Below are 17902 nucleotides of genomic sequence, written 5' to 3' on the forward strand. Positions count from 1 at the left end.
CGTACTTCGGTCGTATCCATGGTACACGGCTCCATAAAATGTACTGTGTCACGTAATTATGTATCGTTCGTGGAAAAGACACAGTAACCAACAAAGTTCATTTCTGATTTCTTTGCGTTTTATTTCTGCTTATTAACACAACACAACGTTTCCAAAATGTTTGTCAAATACAAGATTCATGCGAAGCCCGCAACAGGCCCATCCCGCGAAAGCCAGCAATAATGCGACTTGTATGTTCGGCCGTTTTAGTAAGACCCTCTTTCATACAACGCAGATGCCAATTTATACAATAATGGACAAATAAATTGGGTGACGGCTGTCTGGATGATTGACTTTAACATGAGTTGAATTACCTGATACGGGATGGCTTTATGTGTGACTTACATATCTTGTGCATATATATGCCAATAATTAAGTGAGACCACGTTTGTTTAACTGTCACCTGTCATTTAACATGAAAATATACACAAATTAACAGTTCTGCATGTGCTTACAATAGACATAACAAATTAGTGAACCCAGCCATGGGCCATAACTTGGTGCATTTTTTCTCGTCTAATTTGACGATGACATATGATGCCCATTTATGCATTTCTTCATGAAGACAGATATTATGTTTCAGTTACACCGAACAAGGAATATACATGAAATACACCAATTATGCGACACATACAGGTAAAATAAATAATTGTGCAGTGTTTATTTTACTAACATATTGTAGTGAAATAAGGTCACTTCCAACAGCCTTGCTGTTGGGCTAGCTCTTTAGCGACGCGGTTAAACTGTCTGACTACCACTTTGGAGGTGGAAGGTTCAATGCCCGGCTTGAGCTCAGTATTTTCACATTAATGGCGACGAGGCAAAACACGAACTGTGAATGCGGGAATGGGTATGAGCTGTTTAATGGTTTCTGGGAGGGCCATGTGGATGCAAGACATGCTGTAGCGAGCGTGTCTGGGCCTTGAAACATTAAAAGGGGGAGGAGTGTAGTGAAATAAGGTCACTAAGGCTGTTGGGCTAGCTCTTTAGCGACGCGGTTAAAGTGTCTGACTACCACTCTGGAGGTCGTGGGTTTAATCCCCGGCTTTTGCTCAGTATTTTCACATTAATATCATACACTATCACATATAAATATCTATTTAACTCTTTGTATTAAAGCTTGATTCCTGAAAAAGTATGATGCTTATCAAGACACTGGAGTCTATTTCCCGAGTAGAACCAATACTTTGTTTCATCAGAGATGATCTTGAGGACCCTCCCTAATTCCCTCATTGCCAGTGGTGATCAAAGTGGGACCTTCTGATAAAAGTAGCTAGACAGACACTATAATTATGTAATATTCCAGGGAAACCTTTTTACCCGAGGTATTGTCATAGCCAGCTCGTCGGCCGCCGTCTGCCTTCCGCATCGTGCTAAAACTTTCGACATTTTGCTCTAAAATCAAAGTGCTTCCACCTGCAACTTTTTAACTTCATATGTAGATGCACATTGATGAGTTCTACATGCCACACCCATTTTTGGATAACAAGGTCTAAGGTGACTGTGACCTTAAAAAAAATCTGACAAGCTTTAATTTATTTAAAAGTGCATATAATCATTGATGATTCTGTAATACATGTAGTTACATATTAAAACAGATACAATATGTGTTACTAATTTTTTTGCTTCATAAAACATGGTTTATCTCAATGCACATCCAACTCTCTCAGTAACGCTTGATTGGTCATTGTCGGCTTGGGTACTTCTTACATGTACCTTGGGTACTCTTAAGTATACTTAAATGTACCCCGGGTCACCGATTACCCTAAAACGATATTGCTTATCTTCAACAAACTAATCTTTAAAAACAAACTGTATCAACATGCTTTTTGAGTAAGAGTTTTGATAATATAGAGGCCATTGTACAGAAAATTTGACATGAATGTGAACATAATTAATAAAAAAAATAGCAGACAACAACCGATTTAGGGTTAAAATTCCTGGGTATGTTTTAGTATATTACCCGTACCCGGGGTACATGTAAGTATACTTAAGAATACCAGCGGTACATGTAAGTAGTACCCGAGCTGTAAATGACCAATCAAGCCTCAGTAACTGTTCCTAAATTACAGTCACTATGTTGCCTTTTAAACTCCAACACAAAAAGGTCTTGACAAATGAAATGTAGAGTATTTGCACCATATTTGTCTGTGTTTAATGATCATGTAAATAAACTTAACAGCAGAAAAATAATATACTTTTAACATAATTTTTATGTCCCCCCACCACTATAGTGGGAGGCATATTGTTTTTGCCCTGTCTATCTGTTGGTTTGTCTGTCAGTTGTTTTTTTTGCTCCAACTTTAACATTTTGCCATAACTTTTGCAATATTGAAGCTAGCAACTTCATATTCGGCATGCATGTGTATCTCATGGAGCTGCACATTTTTAGTGGTGAAAGGTCAAGGTCATCCTTCAAGGTCAAAGGTAAAAACAAGAAACCGTCAGAGACGGGTGATGCTCCCCAAAGGTTTTTTTGGTCACAATATTGCACTATATATTCAGATAAAAGGAAACGTCTTGAGGGCACAGTAGTTGGGGGGACAAGAATATTTATATATAAAATTTCAAATGGCCATAACTCTGTGAAAAATCATCCTACCAGAACCCGCTGATAATATGCACATCTCCTTTTGGTAGTGAAGCTTCCCATAAAGTTTCATTGAATTCCGGTCATTAGTTGCTGAGAAATAGCCCGGACAAAAATTGTACACGGACGGACAGACGAAGCGGCGACTATATGTTCCCCCAAAATTTTTTGGGGGAGCATACAAAATCAAAGTGGCGCAGAAGGGGACATAGTGTTTCCGACAAACACATTTCTTGTTTTTCCTGCATGTTTCCTGCATACATTCATTTTTGTGTATTAAAAAAATTATTTCTCCTTGTGAAAAATGCACTTCATCAGAAAATAAGTAGGTAACCATAAGTGCATTTTAATTGTGTTTTAAGTATATTTTCAAATAATTTAATTAACTTTTTGGAATAAACAAAACTGAAAAAGTACACACAAGTGTATTAAATTTGCATTAATTACATTTTCATATACATACATGTACCAACGCCTATTTATGAGCAGTAGTCCTAAAATGGTTTACTTATGGTTGACAAAATGCATTTTGTATTGCTATTATTTCAAAATATAGCTACCCATCCAGTTCAATATAAAACTGTAATGTTAAATTATACACAGTTACACTATGTGAAGTTGGAATATAACATATTTTCAACAATTATAATGTGCTTTTTTTCCTATTGTGTTTATTTATTTGACAAAATTATTATCCTAGAATAATGAAGAAATACTGGAATCTCAAATTGTGTCATATCATTGTTTCTAATATCTGCATCAGTAGTAACCCTTCTGAAAATGAAATGTGCTTTTTACCAAAATGCACTTAAAAAATTGCATTTTATCTGCACTTGTTTAAGCGAATTGTCTGCATTTTCTAAAGAGTACACTTTATTGCATTAATTAATTTGAAACAGATGAAGCCTTTTTTCATGTTCTTTAAATTCGGAAGTGTATTTTTCTTTTTTTATAAATAATCCACTTTTTCTTAGACAGTGGAGTTTTAAGTACATCTTTTTAATTTATAAAATGTTTAAAGTGTATCTTTTCTAGGTTAGGACATATTTTTACTTTAGAAACAAAATAACTCATTCTTAAAAGCAATATAAGGTGTTTGCTAAAATTTAAATTAGTAACAAAGTATTTTTTCCATTGGGGCCATACAATCAAAATGTTCACCATGAAAATGCTGACAACTTCAAACATCATTCCTTTTAAGTACAAATGTAAGCGCTTCTTCTGCGTTCTCTGTATTGCAATCCACTTTATAATTTAAAGTGTATTTAATTACATGTTGAACAAAAAGATTGTGAAGTAAGAAGCTAAAGTGACATTATCCAAGAAGCTTCTTCTCTTAAAGATTCACTAACACAACATCGAGTTTAAACAGTTTTAACAACTTTATTCGCAACAACAGTAAATATTTGTAGTGGTTATAACAGTGACCCAAAGAAATATAATTTATATGATTTAAAAAAAATCTGACGATATATGTGAAGGATTATCTGTGGAAAATATAGGGATATGGAGTAGCTGTACACACAATTTAAGTGGAACATTTTAAGTACAAAAGGGGCATTATTAAGCTAAATGCAGGTCAGAGATAAGCAACTTGGTCAGTGACCTCACAATGACATAATGACCCTGAATACATAAGTGCTTTTAATGAAAATATGTAATAGAAACAGTGATATAAGGATGTTGCATGTTTACCATAATTTTATACACAGCTTATCATTCAAGGTATTGTCGAGCTAAAATTAAATATATATTTTACATTTAAGTTCGAATAAAAAAATACACATTTTTTTCTTCAAGAGTTCCTGCTGTGTTCAACAGCATGTGTGTAATATAACGTATTCAGTATTATGGGTATGAGAGTCCCTTCCACTGCTCCCGGGCCTTGTGGCAGAATCCAACCTCATGCAAGTTTGTTGTTGTACACAGACTGGAAACCTATGGAATTTATCATGTGTTTAAAATTAACAGTACATGATAAAGCATTTATATACATGATTTGATTAACTGTGTTTAAATTTTCATTTATTTACTGTGCTCAAGTTTTCATCATCTATTGATTTTTTATTCACATATAGTTTATGTATCAAATAAAAAAAAACAAATGAGGAATCAAAAAAGATGAAAAGTAAATACATTATGATTGTACCATCTCTGTAAAATGAAAAATAATTTTAACTTTAATTATTTGACCAAAAATCTATATGAGATTTTATCACATGCTATACCCTGTTACACATGTGTAATATACTTTTTAAGCGTTTTCATTAGCTTAGTTTTCGTTTATTGACCAATCGCATTTTGTTATTTCACCAAAATGACGTTGCAACGTCAAATGATGCCACGAAATGTAAACATCATTTGGGATTTATCATTATGTTTGCGTTAATATTTATTTAATTTGCTCATTTAAAAGCATGTGATAAAAAAGATCTCACACTCGTTGTCATATCATACATGTACCATATTTTATTAAACTCGTCCAGGAAATTCATTAGTAAGCTCGCCAAAGGCTCGTTTACATACAAAATTCCTTAACTCGTTTAATGAAATATGGTATGATATGACTACTCCTGCCAGATCCTATATGTAAGACATGATGTATTTAAATAAATAACATTTTTTCTACAACAGTTTAAAATCATGATTGAGTAATTGATTATAGAAATAAAGACATTTACCGATCATATGTTTGCTGATTGAACTCGTGAAGGCATGTCAATTAACGAAAGATGATCTTCTGATTCCATGAAGATCTGCCAGCTTGGAATAGATGTTTCCTTTGGCCAAAAATCTTTAACTGATGTCAGTGATGAGTACCTGTTGGTGTAGTACAATATGAAAAAGTGAATAATACTAGTCTTCTAATGTAATGAAAATACTATAATATGTTACTGTTGTGTATGTGTGTTCAAGAACAACAAGATATTTTGATAACTCAGTAATTGATTTGTTATTTCATGATGATCATCACTTTGGTGTTTTGTGGTTGAAGGTTTGATACACATGTAGGCTAACAGTTGCCTAACTGGGCACATTTTACAATCCAACATAATTTAGCAATGCATGTATCGTTCTGACAGAATATTAAATACACATAATACAAAGAAAAGGACTAGATTGTAACGAGTTATATAGCGTTGATAAACATTTACCAATAAAAAACAAGGCTCCATTGAGTACTTATCCGAACAAAAAAACTTCCGAAATCACATGCAAATTGCAATGGAGATAAAAGCTTACAGCAAAATTAATCATTGCACAATAATTTGAGCGGCGGGAAGCGCATATACTTCAACTGCTGTTGAACACTATAATTGAAACCACACATAATAAACACATAGGGTTTTCACGTATGATAAATTGCAATTTATTTTGATTTATTCATCCTTATCGAATATAAACAAAGGGCAGTAACTGACATATTGATTCCAACGTTAAATATTTTGCAGAAAGTAATCAAGGGATAAAAAACAACATGTTTACTTCCTCTGTATTGTCGTCGATAAAAAGACGGAGCCAAAAGCTTCTTATTCGGCGTCTATATGCACAACATACGCGGCGTCCATTTTGTTTTCGACGTAACTACGACTGCTTCTTACGTCTCGTAGACTTACGAGAGAATTCTACGATATCGTAAGTTGCGAAAGTTTATTGAAACGCAAAATGGCAAGTTGCGATAATCGCAACTGGTTTACGAGTCGAAACATACTTACGAGAGCTTATTGAAACGGTCCCCAGGACAATATCGTAATAGAAATTGTATCCATTCTCAAAATATAGGGTTAACGAAACAGTTGCGTATTTATCAACTGCACCTAAAAGATCGCTTGAATTACAGTTTAGTATGCTGATAAAGAATACAATCATTTATATCCTGACATCAATACAATTAGTTAAGTTTGTAAAAAGAAGTTCTTGTTTTATTTTAATATTATACAAATTACTTTTTTATGAGTTTCTAACTATCAAAATTGTAATCTGTATATAAATCACATCCTGAAATACGCATTTTTTTTCAAGAATTAAACATTATTGAGGTGCATTATTTTATGGCAATATATTTGGATAGTGTATATGAACCGCGCTCTGTGAAAAGGGGGTTTAATGCATGTGAGTAATGTCACGTAATCGTTCATAGTTCATTGACGACACATAGTTACTAGCAATGTTCATTACTCTTAAATTACCGGTGTGTAGCCTATCATTCGATATCTCGTCATGCGCATATTGCCAAGATGACGAGATTTTCATTAACTTCCATTTTCTCGTGTCACGCATGGGACAAGTCCGTCCCTCTCTAGAAATATTAATTGCTCTGCATAACGAAGGATAAAATATTCAACAACACTATATATCAGTTTCTAGTCCAATTTAATGTCTAACATACTTAATATTTTCGGTTATACAAATACAGTCTGATAGCTACATGATCGTATCTTTCTCGATCCGTACGCCTCCAAGTCTAAACGCTAACTGAACTATTCCCCTCTAACATTTGCCCCATGAAACTCTGTTATGAATCCCATTGGTCAGTGCTCTATGCGTGTTTATTTCTGATTGGCTGAATTACAACCTAGGACTGGAGATGTCACTATTCAAGTATGCACAAGCTAATCAGCATTGTGATACCAATAAATAATGCAAATACAGTCCAAGGCTTGTGTCAACAGCATCGTAACCCCTTTGTTGTTAAACATTCACCAGATCCAAATATTTAATCTTTTTGATATACTTGTCAATATTTTGTACGTAAAGAAAACCCAAATATTTCACTTAATTTCCTATCATAATGTGACAGTAAGGTGTCGTCCTAGATTAGCCTGTGAAGTCCTCACAGGCTAATCAGGGACAACACTTTCCGCCTAAACTGGATTTTTGCTAAGAAGAGACTATCTTTGAACACAAAATACTATACAAGCGGAAAGCGTCGTCCCTGATTAGACTGTGCGGACTGTCACGCACATTTGACCAGTCCTACATCTTTCACTCCACTACCCATAGAAGCAGCTAACATGCCACAGTTATATTATTAATTTTCATGTGTGCGTGGTCATAAACCGGCTGCATTAATGTTTACTGTAACTAACGGTGTTCATAGTTAATACTTTTTCTATTCCGTCAGAGGCATGATGTGCGCCTGTAAGAGATAAATTATTATCATTAAATTTTACCAGCCATGTTTAATTGTAATATTCCGTAATTATGTGTCACTGCACTGCGCCGATAGCAGACGTCATTGACAAAGAACATATGATACAGATAAACCAACCCGACGCACAAGTTAAATCATAGCCACCAGACACTTTGTATTGTTCGCGTTGTTCCGTAAACTTCTGACCTTCGATCAAGCGGAATTTATATCACAAGAGCAGTATTGCTGATGTAATTGATTATTGTGCGAGCGTTATTCTGTTGATTGGTCCTTATATGATACGATTTGATTCAACGGACAGTCACCTGGTTGATATAGCTATAATATCTGAACGGTTATTTCGTGAACATGGGATTGTTGTTTGATTAATTAAATATATTGTATACATCAAACCCAATAATAACGATTTGCTGTCAAGCATTGTGCTCAGCGTTTATAGTAAAGATAATGTTACACTGGCTATTTTAAATATGAAAAGACGACTTTGTTCAAAATAAATACTCTACTGATATTAGAAATCTATCATACAATAGTATATTCAATTAACATAAAATAAAACAAAAGGTTAAGCATATTGTTTTTTTTTATTTTTTACTTTTCTTAGCTTAGGTACAGACTATATCAATTAAAATTTATCGATACACAGTTATTTGTTTACAAAAACAGTGCGTTCACGGTCGAAGAATGATAAAAAGCACACACTAGAGAGAAAAGAATCTTTGTAAATTAGAAATCTCCTTATGAACCCAGAGGATCGAATCTCAGAGCATTGACCTTATATCATTTGTGCGTAAAATAAAAGCCTTTACAAAATTACTTCATTCGTTGCACCACAAGTTTTTTCATAGCTGTTCTGATCGAGGTAAAGTAAAACACGTACACTATGTCTTTGTATTCACTCAGTCCATCCTAATATTCATAAAATCGCAACGTGAACTCAATCATAACAAATATCTTTTTGGGGGGGATTTCGTTTGATGATCAACAAAAACGAATATTCATTTTAATAATTTTCTTTCGTAATGAGCGATGGCAGATCACCTGGACAGAATATGTTCTCATTAGCTAGTATGTTTGATACAACACAATAAAATAGATCGCATTAAACCATAGCACTTTAACGTACACTGTTCAAGACTGGTGTCAACGCATTGGGACCGTCAATATGAAGCTTGTGATTTTTCGGCTAGCATAGCCGCACAGATAGCCCAGAGAAAATCTAAAATTTTGCACGTACCGTTTACATCTAAGGGAGATGCCTTCATTAATGGTTGCAAATGTGATATTGTCTTGATGCGCTAAATATCGGTAATACTGTTTTAATAAAGCAGTTCATTACCAGTCTAGAACGATATCAATCACATGAGCCTATCATACAGTTGTTCAATACCAGTCTAGAACGATATCAATCACACGAACCTATAATGCAGCAGTTCAATACCAGTCTAGAATAATACCAATAACATGAACCTATGTCGATAGAAAGAAACCATACATTTTTTGCAGTTGTTTACAGGGATGTTGTATTTTCATAACCACAGATGCCCCCGCAGAAACATGAATGTAATCAGAGTAATAACTATTGACCGCTAAATAGTGTGAACAATCATAAGGTTTCACATGGGTGATGCACAATTTATTAGGGATGATTTTATCACGTATACGTTTAAAACGTCAATGCATAATTAATTGAAAGTCGACAAAGCTACGTTATCAGAGATATTGGCGATACATAGCGTGACTTCAGTGTGGCTAACGAGTATATTTCACAAATATAAGAATATACTGTTGAATGTATGACTAATTACGTGCAAAATGTGTGATGTTTATGTCATTTTAGACACCAAAGCGTAAAGAAAAATCAAATCTGCTAATAGACACTTGTTTTATCGTCAAATTATTCATGGCATATTCATGCTTATATAATAACCTCTTACATAATGAGGTAGATTTCTGATACGCAAGACCGGAGTTTACCAATCACATTCTACTATAGAGAAAAAATATGGTAAAACGTTTTAAGGGTCGGTTTGCTGGACTTTAAAATCATTAACGAGATTGGGTGGGAGTTTATGTGGAACAACTACAATATAAAGTGTTCGGGAAAAAATTTGAATCTTTCTTTTCATTGTTAAAGTGTATTTGAAAGTATAATGTCTAGCCTGTAGGCATTCTAAAACATAAATTATATTCATATCAAGCCGGGAATATTCATGAATCAAACCTAAACTTAACGTATTTTGTATACTAAACTGTTTTCTATTTCTAACTTAGAACTTGTTAATAATCAAAGACCAGAGACGGCGTCGATATATCTTAAAGCTTTTAATTATGTGAAGTGAATTGTTTGATCATCTTTGTTAATCTGAAATATCTTAAAACAGGTGACATAGCAATCGAGTTCTAAAAACTATCGATCGATTGTGTAAATTATTCAAAATTCATGTCGCGGAGATGTTGACGAGTGACACTGGGGACTCAAATAGCACAATTAGCAAACAGCGATGCTTCTTGTCGTGGACACAGGAACACGTTCTAACTAAATATCGCTTTTGAAAGTCAGGCATCGGTTACAAAGCTCTCAGATGCATATCCTCTAGTTGTGTTACTCGTTTCTAGAATGGCAAGTCTTAAACTAAATGACATTCTGTCCGGTTATCTAATTAACCTTGATCGATACTTCTGTAATTTTCTTATTCGGTTTTTTTCTTTCGAGAGTTCAAAATAATTGTGTTCCCTTGTGACACGTATGCTGGCATGATACTTTCATTTTCACTGATGCTGGGTTGATTAAAAGTTGTATATCGGCCAATATATTTATTTCTTTATATTGCATTATTCACAAAACAACATGAGGTATTTAGAAATCCCCGAGTACTGAGTTTTTTTAATTATTCAAAGTTATAATGCCGCTTGATTTCGCTTGTTGCACACGAGTTTTACGATATTCAATTTATGTTTTCTGTCGTTTATGGATCTGCCACTTGTTGTTTATATGCTTTATTTATATCATATATTGTTTCTATGAAGTAAAATTTATGCGTTGAAATAGACAAATTGATAATGGCTTAAACATCAAAATTAAACTAAATTAAATATACTATTAACGTATCATGAACGATTGTTGAGTGCTAGTAAACCAACCATGCACACACACATGCTATTATTTATTGAAGCATTAACTATAAACATATGTTCATATAATGTGTATATGTCAAAGAAAAAGAAATACATACTATAAATATAAATGGACCGTGCTCTGTAAAAAGGGGACTTAGTGCATGTGCGTAAAGTATCGTCCAAGTTTAGCCTGTGCAGTCCGCAAAGGCATATAAGGGTCGACACTTTCCGAGTTTATGCTATTTTTCGTTTCTAGAAAGCCTCTGCTTCGCAAAAATCAAGTTAAGGCGGAAAGTCTCGTCCCAGATTTGCCAATGCGGACTGCAAAGGCTAATCTGGGACGACACTTTACGCACATGCATTAAAGCCCCTTTTCACAGAGCACGGCTTATATTAAACATAGTAACGTTTTATTTTAAATTTCATTTATTTAACACCGAACGTGTCGGAAACATTTAAACTAACAAATATATTGGAAATCTAAAATAAATATCTAAGAGCTACTCAAATCTGAACTGGTTCTGTACTGCCAGAAACAGAAAATGCGCTTGAATCCCACCTTGAACCTTTTGTTCATAACACCGTATATGATAGGGTTGCAACAACTATTTGTATATCCTATTATTATTGTAAACATATGGAATTCTCTTGGCACATGTCCCGAGTGAAATATTGAAAGTAGCATACTTATACAATAGGGTAGCCAACATATTACAAATACCACAACAACAATAATAGTATCTCTTCTCGCCGTTTTAAGGGCGGCGTCTCTTGCCCCTTTGGCTTGCTCATTTGCTTATCATAAACAGGTCCCTGAGCGTTGAATTCTGTTTCTGAGTTCAAAGGTTGGACAAACGATACGTCCGATGATGGGTCTAGTGAAATTGCTGTTACAGGTGAACCTCTTCCTGGCGGTGTGTTTTCTGACGCAGGTTTCCAGTCTGGATGAAGGAATCGACTACGTTGTTGACGCGTTAACGACGATTTCATTGACTGAGAAGATGGTGTGTGTAAGGTGGTTGTGGAATGACCAACTTTCGTGTGAACGATTTTTGATGTCATTCGAACCTTTGTTGAGCTGACTGTTGATGAAGTTTTTAAAGGCTCTGTGCTTAAAGTAGAAGAGGGCAATGATTCTATATCTATGACAGATATTGTGTTTGCAAAAAAATGAAAGTCATTTTGTAGTTCACTTTTTGAATGTGTACTATTATTATTGGGAACTTTGTTTATGTCAGTTACAAGTGGTTCGATTTTGATCTTCCTCTCTATTCTAGACATATGTAAAGATAATGATTTAAACGTCACACGGGTGTGTTCAGTAGGTAGCTGTTCACTATTTATTCCAATCGTTAATCGATTAATTGAAGTCTTAATTGATGCAGGTGATTGTTGAGGCTCTGACGAGGTTTTAACTCGAAGTCTGCTTGCGCTCACGGTTCTCAAAATGAACACATTGCAAACTGACATGACTGTAAAAGGAATCCCGAAGCAACACCCAATCATGAAGAACGCGTAGGACATGTGGTTCTGCCAATCAGCGAAACAGAACGAATGCGAGGGCGTGTATACATATTCAGACCAACCAATCAGAGGCGGCAGGGAGAGTAGAATCGAAAATATAACAACACCTGAAAAAAAGAATCCCAAATTGTATCGACTAGTTCGACTGTAAAGTTTAAAATGATTATATATGATGTTTTCTTCTGAATTACATAACCGTTGAAATATTATATGTCATGTACGTCGAAATGATGTTTAATCTTTTCGAACACGGACTGAATGTAAGTATGCGGATACAGTTACAGACATATTCTTGATGACTTTCATCATTTCAACTTTCAGAGATATCATGCCTTAACCTGTGCTAACTGTTCGTTATGTCTATGTCCTCGTATTCCAATGTCATTTTCGAAATAAACAAGGTCATAATTAAAATATTATGTAAGTAAAGTCTTATACTTTAAGCATAATGAATTCATTACAATATTCATATTAAGCACGTGTTCACGTTCGAATGACACACATCACCCATTGATTTTTAAACAAAAGCGCACTAGTGCGAAAAAAAAGAAGACACGAATGAATATACATGTATATGTTACAATACCCACCTATTACCATGGAAACAGCGTTTTTGACCGTGTAAATATGCTTGAACATCTGTGGATAACACACCATGACATATCTATTTATAGAAATGTTGCAAAGCGACAGGACGCTGGTAACCAAGGTGATCATGTTCAGGAAGCCAAAGACTACACACGCGCTGTGCGAAAACTCCCAGCGACCCTTTATAATTGTGTAGACCGTGATGGGCATGTTCACCACGCCCACGAGGATATCTGAAATGTTCGACGGAATAATAGCTTTTAAGATTTAGCCATATTGTATGTTTACTTTTATGTTGATAATATTGTCGGGTATTGGATAAGCATTTAGTCGCGTGTCTTAAATATCGACAAAGAATATAAAGGTTAATATGAAGGTCCTCCTTAAATTTGCATGCAGTTGCATTGTGCTTTACATAATAAATGAGCTAACCTTTTGTTTCCATCTTTAAAGTATTTTCGTTCTGAATCTGAATTGATTAGTATACAATATTGTAATAAACACATATTGTGCCATTCCAAGGGGTGAAATGTCGTAAATGTATGGATGATGAAGGAATACATAATACTTAAGCCAGGTAAATAATGCCTGTACGTTTATGGTATTTTGCACATAATGTACTATTATATCGTATGCATTATTATTTTAACTGCTTTGTTCTAATATGAGGCATCCATTACACAGTTTGGGTACTCAATGTATTGCACACCGTTAGTCATTAATTTAAAACCTTCGTTAATTAATACTTCATTAATATTAATAAGTAAATGGGCATCTCACAAAGCAATTGGAAATAATTGTGGGGTTATAAGTGAAATCAGATAAAGTTTAGGATGTCTATTAACTAGTTATAATGCTAATTTATATTCAATTACTAATTATAGGACCCAGTGAACTATGCTTCAGCAAAGTCGCACATCCTATTGGCAATTCGACATTGTTAAACATACAGCGAGACTTATAAATTAAAATGAAGTAAAATGTTTACAAGGTAATGAAACTTCGTCAATGAACGCACGGTGATGGACAACAACATATTAAGTTATGTCTTAAAACGACAACACGCCAAAACACCAAAAACACCCAATGTTTCGTTACTGCGAGCATACTGATCATTCTGGTGAGGCAGTGTTTTGGTGGCTTCTAAACAATAAAAGCAAAGTTTATTGTTTTTATTGGCCCAACTCCAAATAATGTTATTTGTAACTTTCTGTTGACAATTTACAATAAAACACAGCTAATATTATTACAAAGCTGCACGCAACACGCACTGAAATATTGCATAGTCATTTAATAGCACAAGCCTCAAAATATCTCTTTTCTGCATCATTTGGCGTGTTCATGCCTCATTTGAGTAGTTACTACTTTCCGGTGAATTTAACAGTTGCACAAATTGCAAAAATAGAGCGAGTTTATACAGATGGTGTTGTGATGTAAAGTTACTTTGTCTCGTTGGATCAATTTCTGAAATCATGTGTCAACGTTAAGGCAAAGCGTTCATTTGTCGTATTATTTTTAGAGTATTCATGCCAGAAATCAGGCACTTTAAGGAAACAGACACAATCGTTTCGTTGTAAAAATGAAATCGATGTATGTATTTTAAATATATAAATTAACAAACGTTAAATTTCAAAATCTTTTTAGATGTTCATATGTGTGTGCATTGACGGGCATAGATATCGGATGCATTTGATTTTATATGAATAATATCACTTTTTAATTGCGATTTATATATATATCGTTTTCCCAAGCAATGTGAAACACTGTAGAGAATGCAGCATGAAGTTGATTGCACGTCTCCTGGTAATTGAAACAGCTTGAAAATATGAATTATCAATGTCGAGGTACGGGCATTACATAATTGTAAGCGTTTCGATTTACATTAAATTGGAACGCTAGATACGAATAACGGCCCGCTCGCGACGTCATTTTGTTACTATTTAATAGTTTTTATAGTAACGATATCTTATACATGATTATAAATTAAACTAGTTGACAGGCATGCAAAAAACTTAACAAGGCCAAACTTTACAAACATAACACGTTCGTGTATGTCTATACTTAATAAACGTCACTTTCAACGTTATGTTTAATCGTCTTGACGACAGCGGTAAGTTGCCTCTTCAATGTGGCATTTATAATATATATTCACACAGCCTGAACTCAGAACAGCCATCAATAAAGTTAAACATTTTAAACATCATTGATGACGCTTTTGTTTCCCATTTCTTTCCGTTTATCTCCATGTAATATGGAAGTTTGTATGTAGTATAACTCAAGCTTTTAGCTTACGTAATCTGGACCAGAATGCATATTTTCTTTACCTGCAGTGGACAATCCAAGGATGAACATGCTGGTCAAAGTCCTCAGGGCCCTTGACCTCAGCACGACCACCCAGAGACACACGTTGCCGACAGTCGTTATGATCATGATCACGATCATCACAATGGTTTCTATCACTTTCGATGCCGTCGTGACGTCATTGTACTCTGACGTCAGCGCGAGAGCTGAGAGCGGTGTTGTTTCATTGAATGGTGACGTAGACATTTGCCTATTTTCCGTTCAGACAAACTGATGTAATAAAAACATAATTTTAATTCTATTTAATGTTTAAGATACTTATTCCAAATAGAGTATACCAGATACATTAGTAAAATGTAAAATAACAATGTCAAATAAAAATATTCAACAATCGTGACTACAATAGTATTCTATGATTTTGATTTTTTTTACTTTGTTGTATTTGTCAATTTAGTCAGCATGATAAAGGTTCTAAAAATACGTCCGTTGCATTTGTAATCGTCATTATAAATGCAATTACTTTAAACGTACTGATATTTTACTTAATTCAATATTTTAATTTCATTATTCTAATTTTCAAACGGCCACCGGTAAAACTTTACGAAACCGAAATTTCACAAACTCTAGTACCCTTTTTCTTGGAGACTTTCTTCTTTTTGATAAAGCATGAGATCAGATTCCTATTTTTTATAAATAATTGATTACTTGAGCTTACAAAATGCTTTTTTTTACTATGAAATGTATTAGCCAAATTGGTCTCCTAATGAGATTTTTTTATTTTCCAATGGGGTTTTCATTTTCCCATGGGATGCTTTGTTTTTCAAATGAGATTTTTTCCCAGCTTTTTTTCGAGAAAATTATAATTTGTTTTTTTGCATACGAAGTAATCGATTTTAAACACTGGACATGCATTTGTGCTAATTTTCTTTCAATTTTCTTTGAAATAAAAAATATTATTTTTTTATCGGTAAATGGGATTTTATTCTTGTTTTAAGAGTTTTATTCAAGAAACTTCCAGAAACACTCCCGTTCATCAAATGATAAATCATTTACGCGCATTTAATGCGTTTATTTGTGTCATAAATTTTGATTTTTAATCTCAGACAATTTGAACATTACACTTAAGATTTTTTGATTCGAATAACAGTATGGCGAAAGAGAATTTATTGAACCTCCGAAAGTGTAATTATCATGATTATTGTTTAATTTTCATTTAAAAACCGGTCAGTTTCCACTCCAGTAATAAGACGTATTAACGAATATATGTTTATAGAAAATACTCGTTGTAGTTTTTTGCTTTTTGTTGTAACTGCTCTGAACATTTGCTAACACTAAATTAGCAAAATCCCACAAGTTTTATTCCCTTACCATTCCCAGAGAACCTGACATCCCGTTTCAGCATGGCACAAGCAAGTTAAAACGTTTAGGCTTAAGCTACTTATTTCAAATCCTTACATTGGAGGCAGTTAACAGACTTACTAGGAACATGCAGAAGACACAACAAAATACAAAAATTGCTTAACACTTAAATTAATACTTTGCCATTCAACACAGTCCGACTTAAGACTTGGTTGCGAATTAGTATCTACAATAGCATCAATAATGAGAATTATTACGACCTGACAGATATAAAAGAAATACATAGCAATGTCTGAGATATTCGATAATTAAGGCTGTAAATGGAATATGTGTATCCTTTCATCTCGAACAAAAAAGAAGTTTGTAGGATTTAAATTGTGATCCTTAATCATTCTTAAGATTTACGAGTTATGTCCAAATCTAATAAAGATATCGACTGCAAAATTTCGAATCGCAATCAAACGTTCTGTTTATGTAAAATAACGCGTATTAAGCTTGTTAAGAATAGTGCAATCACCATAAAGAATCATCACCAATCACCATAAAGAATCATCACCAATCACCATAAAGAATCATCACCAATCACCATAAAGAATCATCACCAATCACCATAAAGAATCATCACCAAACACTTGTATATCAAACGTACCGCGTATAAATCCAATAATGTATTACCACACTGTGTCAATAAGTAAAGAAATATACTTACACAGTTTCCAATCTTGATTCCTATTAAATTAATTGGTAATAGTCGTCATCCTTAACCAGTCACCGGACAAAAACTCACCGTACTATAATACACTTAACTTAATTAACATTGTTTATCTGATAGACACACACGTTGGTGATCTAAACACACGTTATTTATTCCGCGTATTTGTCATCACGAAATAGCTTCTTTGTAATCCAAACTATCAACAGTGAATCAGTTTATTGTTGTATATTTATTTGTCTTATGATTGCAATAAATATAGTTATTCCTTCAAAATATAGTATACACTATTACGCGCTTTCGTATTCCTTTATCCAGAATATTTTGAAACGATTCTCTCAGAAGTTATATTGTCAGTAAGTAATAATTCTAATTTTAAACTGTAAGGTAAAGTCCAGTGACATTTTTCCAATATTTAGTATCCCCGTGTTTTATTGAGAAATTCAGCATCAACATACTAACGAATCGAAGACCTTGCATTGAACGCGCCGTATACCTATCGTTAAATAGATCA

General features: G+C 34.0%; 1 protein-coding gene across 1 annotated transcript; it reads right to left on the bottom strand.

Annotated features, from left to right (window-relative positions):
* Positions 1 to 11502: 11502 nt before the first annotated feature.
* LOC127863539 (alpha-1A adrenergic receptor-like) lies at positions 11503 to 15491 on the bottom strand. The gene is made up of 3 exons (XM_052403090.1): positions 15341 to 15491; positions 13019 to 13249; positions 11503 to 12535 (listed from the first exon to the last, which is right to left on the bottom strand). The coding sequence occupies exons 1-3, from the start codon at positions 15456 to 15458 to the stop codon at positions 11616 to 11618; spliced, it is 1269 nt and encodes a 422-aa protein (XP_052259050.1). The 5' UTR covers positions 15459 to 15491; the 3' UTR covers positions 11503 to 11615.
* Between the last annotated feature and the right edge of the window lie 2411 nt (positions 15492 to 17902).

The sequence above is a fragment of the Dreissena polymorpha genome, unplaced genomic scaffold (genome assembly GCF_020536995.1).
Source record: "Dreissena polymorpha isolate Duluth1 unplaced genomic scaffold, UMN_Dpol_1.0 chrUn014, whole genome shotgun sequence".
NCBI lineage: Eukaryota > Metazoa > Mollusca > Bivalvia > Myida > Dreissenidae > Dreissena > Dreissena polymorpha.

What these genes read in the sequence shown, in the direction of transcription:
- LOC127863539 (XM_052403090.1), bottom strand. Translation starts at nt 15,458, where the DNA reads ATGATCGTGATCATGATCATAACGACTGTCGGCAACGTGTGTCTCTGG. An exon ending in CCTTGGATTGTCCACTGCAG is followed by an intron (nt 13,250 to 15,340) that starts GTAAAGAAAATA and finishes CGAACATTTCAG; the next exon opens with ATATCCTCGTGGGCGTGGTG. An exon ending in CGCTGTTTCCATGGTAATAG is followed by an intron (nt 12,536 to 13,018) that starts GTGGGTATTGTA and finishes TCTTTTTTTCAG; the next exon opens with GTGTTGTTATATTTTCGATT.